This window comes from Budorcas taxicolor, chromosome 2 (assembly GCF_023091745.1).
Source record: "Budorcas taxicolor isolate Tak-1 chromosome 2, Takin1.1, whole genome shotgun sequence".
Lineage (NCBI taxonomy): Eukaryota > Metazoa > Chordata > Mammalia > Artiodactyla > Bovidae > Budorcas > Budorcas taxicolor.
In genome coordinates this window covers 148,649,477-148,663,805 of record NC_068911.1, presented here as the reverse complement: position 1 = coordinate 148,663,805, position 14,329 = coordinate 148,649,477, and the positions used below count along the sequence as shown (strand labels likewise).

Here is a 14,329-nt window from a genome sequence, read left to right as displayed (position 1 = left end):
TACTGGAATGCATTTCCTTCTCCAGGGGATCTTTCCAACTTAGGGACTGAACCTAGGTCTCCTGCATTACAGGCAGATTCTTTAGCTGATACTCTTCTGTAGAAAGACTTTTATTTACATTACAGCCATCACTTCTTTAATATATGTTATGATTATTATTAACTTTTTTGGTATACCACTATGAAGTCACAGACTTCATTTCAAATTGATTGTTTCAAATGCACACATTGTCTCAAATTTAATATAAATTTGTGTTGTTTCCATATTTTGCTATTACAGATAATTCTGCAATGAATAACATTATAAATACTTCTTTCATATTTGCAGAAGTATATCTTCAGGGTGGGCTTCCCAGGTGGTGCTAGTTGTAAAGAACCCATCTGCAGATACAGGAGACATAAGAGATACTGGTTCCATCCTTGGGTCAGGAAGATCCCCTGGAGAAGGGCATGACAACCCACTCCAATATTCTTACCTGGAGAATCCCATGAACAGAGAAGCCTGGTGGGCTACAGTCCATAGAGCTGCAGAGAGTCGGACATGACTGAAGCGACTTAGCAACAGCAGCAGCAGCATCTTCAGGGTACATCCCCGAAGTTGGATTGCTGGGTGAAGAGTAAAGGCATCCTCTTAGGCATTTGCAAGTTTCTTTGCATTTTGCTGTCCCATCAGCAATGAATGAGAGTGCCTATTCCTCAGAGCCTCACGAAAAATGTGTCTTGTCAATTTCTGGACAACTCTGATGGGCAAGATATAGTATCTCAGTGGATCATCTATTCATTTGTTAAAAGGCTACCTGAGTAGCTCTTGTTTGTGTGTTTGAATTGCACTGTTGTTTTCACACATGTTTCTCTGGTTCTGATCATTTCCTGACATTTTCGGTGTCGTCTAAGAGTAGGCCAATTTCCATTACAGTCTATGCAAAGGAGCTTAGACTGACCTGCTGATCTTTTGGGTCATTGTCAATAATTACAAGGGCAAGAGACAGGCCAAACAGCAACTTGGTATCACTCATAGAGAGAGAATTTATGGCCCAAATACCTATCAATGAATGAATGAATAAACAAATTATGGTATAGCTATATAATGTGTCCCTCAGAAATGAGAAGTGAACTATTGATTCATACATCAGTGTGGATAAATCTGAAAATAAATATTCTGAGTGAAAGAAGCCAGATGGGAAAGATCATGTATGTATGGTTTCATTTATATGTTTTAAGTTTTAGAAGGATTTAAAAGTTTTGTTAGTGCTAGATTCACTGGGAGTTGTATATTATTCTACCTCCTATTCATAAATTACAGGAAGGAAATGAAGCAGTGTGATAGCCTTTAAGGTGGTTTATCACTCATAATCTCTTTCTACACAGATTGATAGACATTTTAAATCACATCTGATACAGAAATAAGGCCTTAGTATTTCAGAAAATGTTCTCAGTGAAAGAATGGCTATGAGGTTTGTTATTCAGGTGGTGAAATGAAATCTCATAGAACTTGTAGTCCAGATAAATGCCCTTCCCTTCCTTCTCTCTGGGCTTTTGCTTTAAAAGAAGAGTGGCTGGAACAATGCCCATATAACATGGTCACCAACCTGCAGCTGAATTGTCCGCCATCTGTTCTGTTTTGATGGGGGTCACTTTCCCTTCCTGGAAAGGGTGTTTTTATAAACCCCGTGGTCCATTCAGGTGTCTCACGCACCTGGAACTCCCAGCAACGCCAGCCAGAATCAAATCCTTCAGAACACAGGACTGCTGGTGATGCCGCCAAAATCTTACTTTCCTCTGCCCATTGAAGCTGAAGAAAAAAATACAGAGAGTTTAGAGGAAATAGAAAGATGGCTTTAATCCTCAGCCAGTGGAGGGGTGAACACAGTAGGCTTGTGCCTCAAGAGCTGTGCCCCCGCCTTCCTAGAGGAGTCTGGAGGGTTATATAGATGAGGGCTAGCAGCCAGGGATCGGAGATGAGGAATAAAGGTATAAGGATCTTGTATTCTTCTTCCTCTTGCACTGTTTCAAAAACAGTCATAGGCTGGTGTCAGATAGCCCAGTAATTGGGTCTGGTAGTCCAGTAGCCTGGTGGTCGGATCCATTGTCTTTTATGAACTGTACTCCGGCCCTCTTTCTATAATGCAAAAGAGAAAAATCACAAGGGGTGGTTTGCCAAGAGACTTCTGTACAAGTGGCACCAAATTCAGGATGTAATTAGCACAGAGTTAAAGGACAGTAGGTGCAGAATGTAGTCCATTCAGAGTTAGGGGGCAGAACAGCTTAGGAGCAGTTAAAGTAAAAACGAGGAGTAACCAGGTCTGCTCACTGTTCTCTCCATCTTCTTTGTTCTCAGGAAAGGAAAGAAAAACTCACTTTTTCTTTTCCCCGCTTTTCACTGCAACACTAGATAAGTAGTAAATCTCTCTGGATAAACTCTCCGCTTTTTCTTCACAAATGTCTCCTCTTTTTTTTTTTTTTTTTTTTTAATCCCCAGAAACAGATTAGGATGTGCTGTTTCAAGAACCAGCTGCTAAGTCACTTCAGTTGTGTCCGACTCTGTGCGACCCCATAGAGAGCAGCCTACCAAGCTCCCCGGTCTCTGGGATTCTCCAGGCAAGAACACTGGAGTGGGTTGCCATTTCCTTCTCCAGTGCATGAAAGTGAAAAGTGAAAGTGAAGTCCCTCAGTTGTGTCTGACTCTTAGCGACCCCATGGACTGCAGCCCACCAGGCTCCTCCGTCCATGGGATTTTCCAGGCAAGAGTACTGGAGTGCGGTGCCATTGCCTTCTCCAAATTCAAGATCCAGAGTAACTGTCAATTTCTGTGTAATTTTCTTCAGTGCCAAATACTGCAGAGGAAGGGCATATCCTTTCTTCCTTATGGAACAAACAGAGAGCTGGGGGCTTCAGGCTGTCATACCTGTCATAAGTGGTCTCACCACCCAGCAGCAGTTTCCCTTCTGACATCACACTCTTCTCTGCCAACCTCTTCAGTAGATCTTTGAGTGTGAAGATGTAGTCTGAAGATGCGATTGTGTTTGCACTGAATCTTTATTAAATGTCCTTCTCTTCATCAGCTAACCTTGAGAGAACTATGCAGGAGAGGAAAAATAATTTTCCCTCTGCCCTTCTGAGGTCTTAGCTGAGACCCCTGTAGTAAAAGACAGATGGGCAAGAGAAGTACCTCATGTATACATGGGAGATACCCAGGGAAAAATGAGTAACTGCCTGTTGGGGCTTTGAATTTAGGATTAAACACTATCTTAGTAGGGAATCGGCTTCTCTGATATCTCAGTTGGTAAAGAACCCACCTGAAATGCAGGAGACCCTGGTTGGATTCCTGAGTCGGGAAGAGCCACTGGAGAAGGGAGAGGCTACCCACTCCAGTATTGTTGGGCTTCCTTCATGGCTTAGCTGGTGAAGAATCTGCCTGCAATGTAGAGACCTAGGTTCAATCCCCGGAGAAGGCAATGGCACCCCACTCCAGTACTCTTGCCTGGAAAATCCCATGGGCGGAGCAGCCTGATAGGCTGCAGTCCATGGGGTCGCTAAGAGCCGGACACAACTGAGCAACTTCACTTTCACTTTTCACTTTCATGCATTGGAGAAGGAAATGGCAACCCACTCCAGTGTTCTTGCCTGAAGAATCCCAGGGACGGGGGAGCCTGGTGGGCTGCCGTCTATGGGGTCGCACAGAGTCGGATACGACTGAAGTGACTTAGCAAAAGCAGGTTCAATCCCTGGGTTGGGAAGATCCCCTGGAGAAGGGAAAGGCTACCCACTCCAGTATTCTGGCCTAAAGAATTCCATGGACTGTATAGTCCATGGGGTTGCCAAGAATCGGACATGACTGACTTTCACTTTCACTTAATAGGGAATGGGGAGAGGGGTTATAGGCCTCTTGGGGTGGGGAGTTCTTGATCTTTAGGAAAGATGGATGGGCCCTTTGAAGAATAGATGGGAGATATGATAGTCGGTGACGGTGTTTGTTCGGACGTGATGTTGACCTCTAGTCTCCCATCCCGTGACAACAGTCAGCCTTCCCTGGTTGATGAGACTCCCGGGGAGGGGATTTATGACATTCAGTTCCATTTGGCCAATAAAGGGAGTTCAGAGAAAGCTTCTCTCTGCATCTGCTGTTTTTTCAAGGGACCCCAGCTGAAAACGATCGCTCCACCAGGGCAGCAGCATACTTCGGGGGGTGTATTCCGCTACCCTTCAGCCGCCCCTTGCTCACATTCTGCAGACTGCTTCCCGTGGGCGTATTCCGCTACCCTTCAGCCGCCCCTTGCTCACATTCTGCAGACTGCTTCCCGTAGGCACATTCTGCTGCCCTTGAGCCGCCCCTTGCTCACATTCTGCAGACTGCTTCCCATGCTGAAATTGAGAGAGTACTTTCTGTCTCTGGTCTTCCACCTGCTTCTCTCTCTCCTCCAAACCCCCACACGCCTCTCTCTCAGTTTCAGGGGGCTGTTCGAGAGTCTGGACCTCATGTGGTGGCCCTGGTGGTCAGGGGATGAGGACAAGGGGACAAGCACCTCCAGGTCCTCCTCGCAGAAGAGGGCCCAGACTTGACTGTGCGTCCTGCAGACGCTCATCTGTTTTGTTCCCACCTCTTGCTTCCAGTAGTGTAAAGCAACGCATTAACCCTGTGACCTTGCCTAGTTGGGAGGTACTCCAGAAGGGCCCCTCCTAGCATTGGTGTCAAGCAAGGAAACCTGTCATGTGAATTCCCCCCGGGATGGGTGGATGTAGTGTGACACAGGTGTTGGCTGCATTTGATGGTGATGAGGTTGCTCAGGTAACTCTGGCAGATGGGAGCGATTGGCTTCTGCCTGGAGTCCTGCTAGGGCTTTTGCAGCCGACACTGGGGCGGGAGTGGGCTTTCATCAGGAAATTGGGGCTCTAGGGGTAATCTCTAGTGAGGAGTGGTTACATGCTTGGTTCTGAGGCTTCATAATTGGAAATTCTAAACCATAGTATGTCTCTACCTTTTGCACTATATGGGTGCAGACCAAAATATTTTGAACCTCTTCCCTGGAAATATCTTAACATTTATTTAAATTTTGGTATGTCTAGAAGTTCTTTTGATATTATTTCTAGCTTGACAAATCAATTTCATATACCTTATTACCTAAAATTGATTTAAAGAATAACCACACTTGTAACCCTCCAAATTACCAATTTGTTTATTTTCTTTCATAATCAAAAGTTCCTCAAAATATTCCTGTTTTTCACATGGTGATTTGGGGGGACCTTGTGTGGGCCTTGGGGCTTCCCAGGTGGCACAATGGTAAAGAATCCACCTGCCAGTGCAGGAGATGCAAGAGACGCAGGTTCATTCCCTGGATCAGGATGATCCCCTGGAGTAGGAAATGGCAACCCACTCCAGTATTGTTGCCTGGAAAATTCCCTGGACAGAGGAGCCTGGAGGGCTACAGTCCATGGGACCTCAAAAGAGTTGCACATGTCGGAGCATGCATGCAGACAGGGAGATGTGGGCCTTGACTTATGTGAGATTTGTTTGACTAGCAGATGGCTATGGTTTCACTTTAATGTTGAAGGACCTGGTTCTTTTTTATGGCTCAGACAGGGACTCATAAGAAGAATGTTCTTGTGGGACTCTGACAGGTCACTGGTACACCTATCAGTTAAGGTAATATGAGACATATTCAATAGAAGCTGATGGTGATGTTTGTATTTTGTCTTTTAAAGGCATAGCGGAGCTGCCAGAGAAGGTGTTTACAACCTCACCAAGTCCTTAGCTGTGGAATGGGCCAGCAGTGGAGTAAGGATCAATAGCGTTGCCCCTGTACGTAAATATTCAATATGAAAGCTATTGACAAATTGTGATTTTCTGATTTCATTTGGGTTGTTCATGGAGGTATTTGTTAATATGCATGTGTACTAGAAAAGACTGGCTTTTAAAAATAGATAAAATCAGAAAGAAGTATTCTTTGATTTACAACCAGATTGTCAAGAAGGTTAAATAAAATCAATGATTCTCAATCCTGGCAGTATATGAGAATTATTTGTGAAATAGTTACAAAATAGTGATATATAAGCTTGAAACGCTGGGCTGGGTGAAGCACAAGCTGGAATCAAGATTGCCAGGAGAAATATTAGTAACTTCAGATATTCAGATGACACAACCCTTATGGCAGAAAGTGAAGAAAAACTAGAGAGCCTCTTGATGAAAGTGAAAGAGGAGAGTGAAAAAGTTGACTTAAAACATTCAGAAAACTAAGATCATGGCATCCAGTCCCATCACTTCATGGCAAACAGATGGAGAAACAATGGCAGACTTTATTTTGGGGGGCTCCAAAATCACTGCAGATGGTGACTGCAGCCATGAAATTAAAAGACGCTTACTCCTTGGAAGGAAAGTTATGACCAACCTAGACAGCATATTGAAAAGCAGAGACATTACTTTGCCAAGAAAGGTCCGTCTAGTCAAGGCTATGGTTTTTCCAGTAGTCATATATGGATGTGAGAGCTGGACTATAAAGAAAGTTGAGCACCAAAGAATTGATGCTTTTGAACTGTGGTGTTGGAGAAGACTCTTGAGAGTCCCTTGGACTGCAAGGAGATCCAACCAGTCCATTCTAAAGGAGATCAGTCCTGGGTGTTCAATGGAGGGACTGATGTTGAAGCTGAAACTTCAGTACTTTGGCCACCTGATGTAAAGAGCTGACTCACTGGAAAAGACCCTGATACTGGGAAAAATTGAAGGTGGGAGGAGAGGGGACGACAGGATGAGAGGGTTGGACGGCATCACCGACTTAATGGACATGAGTTTGAGTAAACTCAGGGAGTTGGTGATGGACAGGGAAGCCTGGCGTGTTGCAGTCCATGGAGTTGCAAACAGTCGGACACGACTGAGAGACTGAACTGAACTGAACCCAACTATGGAAACCAGGTATTGGTGCTTTTAAAAGCTGGTTCAGTTTCTCAGTGAAGAAAATACAGATTCAGTGAAGGTTGAGAATCGCTGCTTTAAGGAATGAATTTTCCTAGATTATCTTGTTATTTCTTGGTGTGTCATTAATTCTTTATTAGGAGAGAGAGAAACTTCAAGTCAAAGTTCTAGGAAGGATTTTCCAGTTGAAGGTCAACTAAAAGTCAAGGCAACACTTCTCTGAAACATAATGTAAACAATAGGGGAAGAAAATTACCATATGTTCAGCTTCAGAAGCTGTCACATTCTGTTGGGCTTCCCTGATAGTTCAGTTGGTAAAGAATCCACCTGCAGTGCAGGAGACCCCGGTTCGATTCCTGGGTCGGGAAGATCTCCTGGAGAAGGGATAGGCTACCCACTCCAGTATTCTTTGGCTTCCCTTGGGGCTCAGCTGGTAAAGAATCCACCTGCAATGTGGGAGACCTGGGTTCGATTCCTGGGTTGGGAAGATCCCCTGGATAAGAGAAAGGTTACCCATTCCAGTATTCTGGCCTGGAGAATTGCATGGACTGTATAGTCCATGGGGTCACAAAGAGTCAGACATGACTGAGTGACTTTCACATTCATAAGACATAACTTACACAGTGAAGATCCTGCATTCTGTAGCTAAGACTCAATGCAGCCAAAATAAATAAATAGTTTTTTTTTTTTTTAATATAACTTTAAGCTTCCTTGGTCCTTACATGTCAACCACATAATCCAAGAGGGATAATAAATGAGACTTCGCACATATCCTGCAAAACTCAGATCAAATTCACTTCTCTGTGATGATTCCTGGTCATTGCTAAGAGAGTCATCATCCCCCAGTCTGGGGGTATTACCTATGGATCTATTAATATCTATATAGTTACAGATAATATATATATGTAGATAATATATATAGATAATATTTATAGATATTATTATATGTGCTACTCAGTGGGAACTAAGCATGAGCTGACTTGTGGTTGTTAGATCTTATCTTTAACAAATGCAGGTTCCTAGCCCCTTTTAATCCTTTGGGGCTGATATTACCTTTTCTGCTGCTGCTGCTAAGTCGCTTCAGTCATGTCCGACTCTGTGCAACCCCATAGATGGCAGCCCACCCGGCTCCCCCATCCCTGGGATTCTCCAGGCAAGAACTTCTACCTATTCTCAAATATTTACAGGACAGATTGGATAGATTTCCATTCTGAATGTTGATTCTTTGGAATGTTGGTCTCCACATACACATTTCTGGACAACCTTTAATGATGTGTTGATGCTGTAACCATAATACTAAAGTCACATTTGTCCTCCAGAGATGTTTTGGGGTTTAATGTCTAAACCTTAATACCTCTGGAAGATTCCATCCTCTTTAAATGAAAGCCTGAGAAATTGTTTAATCAGAAACCAGTATATCACCCCAGTATTGTTTGGAGTAATTAATACTGCCAAGTTTCTTCCTCATATTCTCATCCCTCCTGTCTTCTCCCCTCCTTCGAATAATCTTTCTAGTTATGAGCCAATAACAAGCAGTTTTATCCTGTGTTAAAACAGTTTTTGAGTAATTTTTTTCTTTATAAACCATTGACAGCTACTAAAAGTTGAATAAAAGAATTCTTAAACAATTAAAATTTTAATTTATCTATATTGGATTCAAATTTTTTGTTTGTGATTTCTTTCTAGGTAAAAAGCCATAAAAATATTGTATTTTCTAAGTCCCACTTAACCGTAGGCCAGTTTTCCATCGTAAAACATAGAAGCCTTAGTGGAAGACAGAATAGACTACCCTGTCCCATTGTCCCCAGTTCAGGGCTTCTCTGACATGCTCATATGATTATGCTTTCAGAAGCCAGGTCTTTTATGAAAACATCCTGAGCTTGGCTGGTTATTAGGGGAGGGGAGGTCACAAAATGAGCATTCAGATTATCCTTTTCTAGTAGAGGTTGACTGTTTTTCTTTGACCATATTGAGAAAAATTAACATTGCAAATGTGAACTTAAACCGCTATTAAACCGCTTAATTGTTGGTGTTGGATGACAGACTGCCTTGTCTTTCCAATTAAAATTTAATTTTATGTACTTTACTTTTTCCTGTTTTATTTTAAACATAGGGAACCATTTATTCTGAGACTGCTTTTAGCAACTATGATCATTTGACAAAAGGCCTGCTTAACAAGTACATTCACAAGATCCCAGCTAAAAGATTTGGATTTCCTGAGGAGGTAATGTGTATTTCCAACATTGATGAATTACTTTGTTTTATACTTTGGAGATGTGTAACATTTTAGTGTCCCTTTCACATAGTCTGATTGGTTAATAGAGAAGATTGCTCCCATGCCCTCAAACTATGTTCCCTGTGCTTTCTGGCTGCCAGGAATACTGTGCTAGTGGTGCCTTGAATCCTCACAGCAGTATTTATTCTGGAATGAATGCAGTGTCGGTTAAGAGCAGCATGTTTTTATTGTTTCATTGCACTTTTCAGCTCTTTGTTGTTTGATAGTACACAGAATCTCAAATATACAGATGACACCACCCTTATGGCAGAAAGTGAAGAGGAACTAAAAAGCCTCTTGATGAAAGTCAAAGAGGAGAGTGAAACCGTTGGCTTAAAGCTCAACATTCAGAGAACTAAGATGATTGCATCCAGTCCCATCACTTCATGGCAATAGATGGGGAAAGAGTGGGAACAGTGGCAGACTTTATTTTTGGGGGCTCCAAAATCACTGCAGATGGTGACTGCAGCCATGAAATTAAAAGATGTGTGCTACTTGGAAGAAAAGTTATGACCAACCTAGACAGCATATTAAAAAGTAGAGTCGTTACTTTGCCAACAAAGGTCTATCTAGTCAAGGCTATGGTTTTTCCAGTAGTCATGTATGGTGTGGGAGTTGGACTGTAAAGAAAGCTAAGTGGTGAAGAATTGATGCTTTTGAACTGTGGTGTTGGAGAAGACTCTTGAGAGTCCCTTGGACTGCAAGGAGATACAGTCAGTCCGTCCTATAGGAGATCAGTCCTGGGTGTTCATTGGAAGGACTGATGGTGAAGCTGAAACTCCAATACTTTGGCCACCTGATGTGAAGAGCTGACTCATTAGAAAAGACCCTGATGCTGGGAAAGATTGAAGGCGGGAGGAGAGGGGGATGACAGAGGATGAGATGGTTGGATGGCATCACCGACTCAGTGGACATGAGTTTGGGTAAACTCAGGGAGTTGGTGATGGACAAGGAGGCCTGGCATGCTGTGGTCCATGGGGTCGCAAAGAGTCGGACACGAGTGAGCGACTAAACTGAACTGAACACAGAATCTAAGCAAGTCAGACAATTATGACAAAATGAAGTTCTGTACCTGATTTCTGTAAGATGACCAGTTTTAAGTCTGTAAAAATCAATAGCTTTCTTAAATGCCAGCAAGATCAGTCTTAAAATGTAATTTTTTAAAAAAGCATATATATTCCCCAATAGGAAAAGGAGTACGTCAAGGCTGTATATTGTCACCCTGCTTATTTAACTTATATGCAGAGTTGGGCTGTGAAGAAGGCTGAGGGCCGAAGAATTGATGCTTTTGGACTGTGGTGATGGAGAAGACTTTTGAGAGTCCCTTGGACTGCAAGGAGATCCAACCAGTCCATTCTGAAGGAGATCAGCCCTGGGATTTCTTTGGAAGGAATGATGCTGAAGCTGAAACTCCAGTACTTTGGCCACCTCATGCGAAGAGTTGACTCATTGGAAAAGACTCCGAGGCTGGGAAGGATTGGGGGCAGGAGGAGAAGGGAATGACAGAGGATGAGATGGCTGGATGGCATCACGGACTCGATGAACGTGAATCTGAGTGAACTCCGGGAAATAGTGATGGACAGGGAGGCCTGGCGTGCTGCAATTCATGAGGTCACAAAGAGTCGGACACGATTGAGCAACTGAACTGAACTGAACTGAACTGAACTGAATAAGAATAAAAACTAAAAAACCCAAAGTGAACTTAACTCTAACCAAAAAAAGTTTATTACTGAAGAACAGAAAAAAACGACCAGAATAAATAGAGACATGCCATTTTCCTCAACGGAGAGATTCAATTTTACTAAAACCAAGTTTCCCTAAATCACACATACACATTTAATATATCTTTGGAATTAATATATTGATTCTAAAGTTTTCCCTAGAAAAATATTTATGCCAAAATGCCCAAAATGTTTTGAATAAGAATAATGAGGGGATTTGACCTTCCTGCTGTCAGAACATACTGTAAGGCTTCCCTGGCACCTCAGTGGTAAGGAGTCTATCTGCCAGTTCAGGAGACGTGGATTCGATCTCTAGTCCGGGATAGTCTCACATGCTACAGGTAGCTAAACCTATGTGCCACAGCGACTGAGCCTGCGCTCTGGAGCCCAGGAGCCACAGCTGCTGAAGCCCATATGCCTTAGAGCCCTGGGCTCTGCAACCAGAGAAGTCACTGCAGTGAGAAGCCTGCTCACCATAGCCGGAGGGTGGCCCCTGTTTGCCACAACTAGAGAAAAACCCACACAGCAGTGAAGACCCAGCATGGCCAAAAAGAAACAAAATTATTTAACCACCCCCTCAAAATGCATACTGTAAAGCTTCAGTTGTTTCCTACATTTGGGGCTGGTGCTGGAAGAGATTAAAAGTAGTGGGATAGAATGGACTCTCATATCCGTACTGCACACACACACACAGTTTATAGGATAAGAGTAACATTTCAAATCTACAAGGAAAGAATATTCAGCAAAAGTCTTGCAGCAGTTGACTTCATTTAGAAATAAATTAGACTCACCCGTCTCATATCACATACAAAATAATTTTCAGATATATTAAAATGCTTAATATAAAAGCAATGCTATAGAACTCTAAGAGAAAAATGTGTTCTAATTCCTAGAGCTAGCTTTCATTATCACTTTAATGTATATCTTTCCAGAAATTTACTGTGTATGCTTAAAGATATTTCTATTTGCTGACTTTTTTTTTTTTTTTTTTTTTTAGAAAAATGGGATTCTATTGTATGTTTTTCTGCAACTTGCTATGGCTGTAGCATTAGACCCTGTTGCTACACATTGAGATTTTATTAATTTTTTTATATTGTAATAATTCTGCAGTGAACATTCTTGACTATAGTCATGAACTCTTATGTGGAGGGTAGCTTTCTAGAAGTAGAAGTCCTGAACTAAAATAGACTTGCATATTAAATTTTAGAAGATACTGTTAAATTCAACATTTGATGAGCTATTTTGAGCAAGGTGCCAGATTTTTATTTGGAAAACTGAGAGTGATTTTGAAAGGATTTTAATCAAGGGATTTGTCTGATTAAGCTTTTATTTTAGAGAGGAGCCTCCTTATGTTTTCTGAACAATTATATATTGTCTATATGCTGTGCTGTGCTTAGTCATTCAGTTGTGTTCAGCTCTTTGAGACCCCATGGACTGTAGCCCACCAGGATCCTGTGTCCATGGTCTGTAGTTACTGTATTAAAATTTGACATTGAGAAAATCAAGAAATATTTATGAATTCATTTAAAATAATCTCAATAAAACCATGGATGTTAGAGTTGGACCATAAAGAAGGCTGAGTGCCAAAGAACTGATACTTTTGAACTGTGGTGTTGGAGAAGACTCTTGAGAGTCCCTTGGGCTGCAAGGAGATCCAACCAGTCCATCCTAAAGGAAATCAATCGCGAATATTCACTGGAGGGATTGATGCTGAAGCTGAAGCTCCAGTACTTTGGCCACCTGATAGGAAGAGCCAACTCATTAGAAAAGACTCTGATTCTGGGAAAGATTGAAGGCGAGTGAAGGGGACGACAGAGGATGAGATGGTTGGATGGCATTACCAACTCAATGGATGTGAGTTTGAGCAAGCTCTGAAAGATGGTGAAGGACAGGGAAGCCTGACATGCTGCAGTCCATGGGGTTGCAAAGAGTTGGATACAACTGAGCAATTGAACAACAAATAAAGGCATTGAATACTATAATATTTTTAATGAAAAATAGCTGCATTTTAAAATACAAAAATGAACAATTGTTGCTTTGTTTTACATGCTTTACACAGTTCTTTAATGCATGGCTTAATAGAAAACAGCTGGACTCTCACATCTGCTTCTGCTTTCAGTCGGTTACAATATGTTTTGGTAAAGCATGCGAAGAAAATCTGGCTTCATGCCAGTTAAAATAAAAGGAGGAGTATTTTAGCAGTCTTTTTGAATAACTGTGGACATTCTTTAATATTCAACAAGTGACAGTTTCTTTTTTTTTCCTATTGCTGTGTATTTTGTGTATTAAATGACCTGCCCCACTGCAATGTATTGGTACATACATGGTGCTTCCAAGGTGGCACTAGCAGGAAAGAACCTCCCTGCCAATGCAGGAGACATAAGAGATGCAGGTTCTATCCCTGGGTCAGGAAGATCCCCCTGGAGGAGGGCATGGCAACCCACTCTAGTATCCTTGCCTGGAAAATCCCATGGACAGAGTTTTCTGGTGAACTACATAGGGTCACAAAGAGTCCAACATGACTGAAGCGACTTAGAACACACAGTACGTACTTGATGTATGTACTAACGATACATTCTGTATATAATCATATCACTTACTTCATGCATGAGGACAAAGTATGACTATTACATAATCATATCACTTACTTCATGCATGAGGACAAAGTATGACTATTACATAATCATATCACTTACTTCATGCATGAGGACAAAGTATGACTATTACATAATCATATCACTTACTTCATGCATGAGGACAAAGTATGACTATTACATAATCATATCACTTCATGCATGAGGACAAAGTATGACTATTACATAATCATATCACTTACTTCATGCATGAGGACAAAGTATGACTATTACATAATCATATCACTTCATGCATGAGGACAAAGTATGACTATTACATAATCATATCACTTACTTCATGCATGAGGACAAAGTATGACTATTACATAATCATATCACTTACTTCATGCATGAGGACAAAGTATGACTATTACATAATCATATCACTTACTTCATGCATGAGGACAAAGTATGACTATTACATAATCATATCACTTACTTCATGCATGAGGACAAAGTATGACTATTACATAATCATATCACTTCATGCATGAGGACAAAGTATGACTATTACATAATCATATCACTTACTTCATGCATGAGGACAAAGTATGACTATTACATAATTACATAGAACAAAATGCTATTTGTACAAATTGCATTAAGTCAGATCAACTCTAGTCTCCATACTTACCACAACCAACGACTTTCCTGAATCCCAAGTTTTGAGAAACCCACAGCTCATCCATAAACATGCCTCTCTTCTTGCTTTGGGCCCATAGCATGTGGTGGGTTCTAGACCTGAACTTTATCTGACATCTAGTTCTTACTTTTAAAAATATTTCTGTTTACTGACA

The 14,329-nt window shown here is 41.7% G+C and overlaps 1 protein-coding gene across 2 annotated transcripts in view; it reads left to right on the top strand.

Annotated features, from left to right (window-relative positions):
• The window catches only part of PECR (peroxisomal trans-2-enoyl-CoA reductase), a 50,869-nt gene that overhangs the window by 28,912 nt on the left and 7,628 nt on the right, over positions 1–14,329 (top strand). The window contains exons 5-6 of one of the 2 annotated variants that reach the window (XM_052635674.1): positions 5,700–5,796; positions 9,017–9,127. In XM_052635674.1, the coding sequence (XP_052491634.1) occupies positions 5,700–5,796; positions 9,017–9,127 (208 nt within the window). The remainder of the gene's footprint in view (positions 1–5,699; positions 5,797–9,016; positions 9,128–14,329) is intronic. The other variant, XM_052635675.1, reaches the window with a different exon arrangement.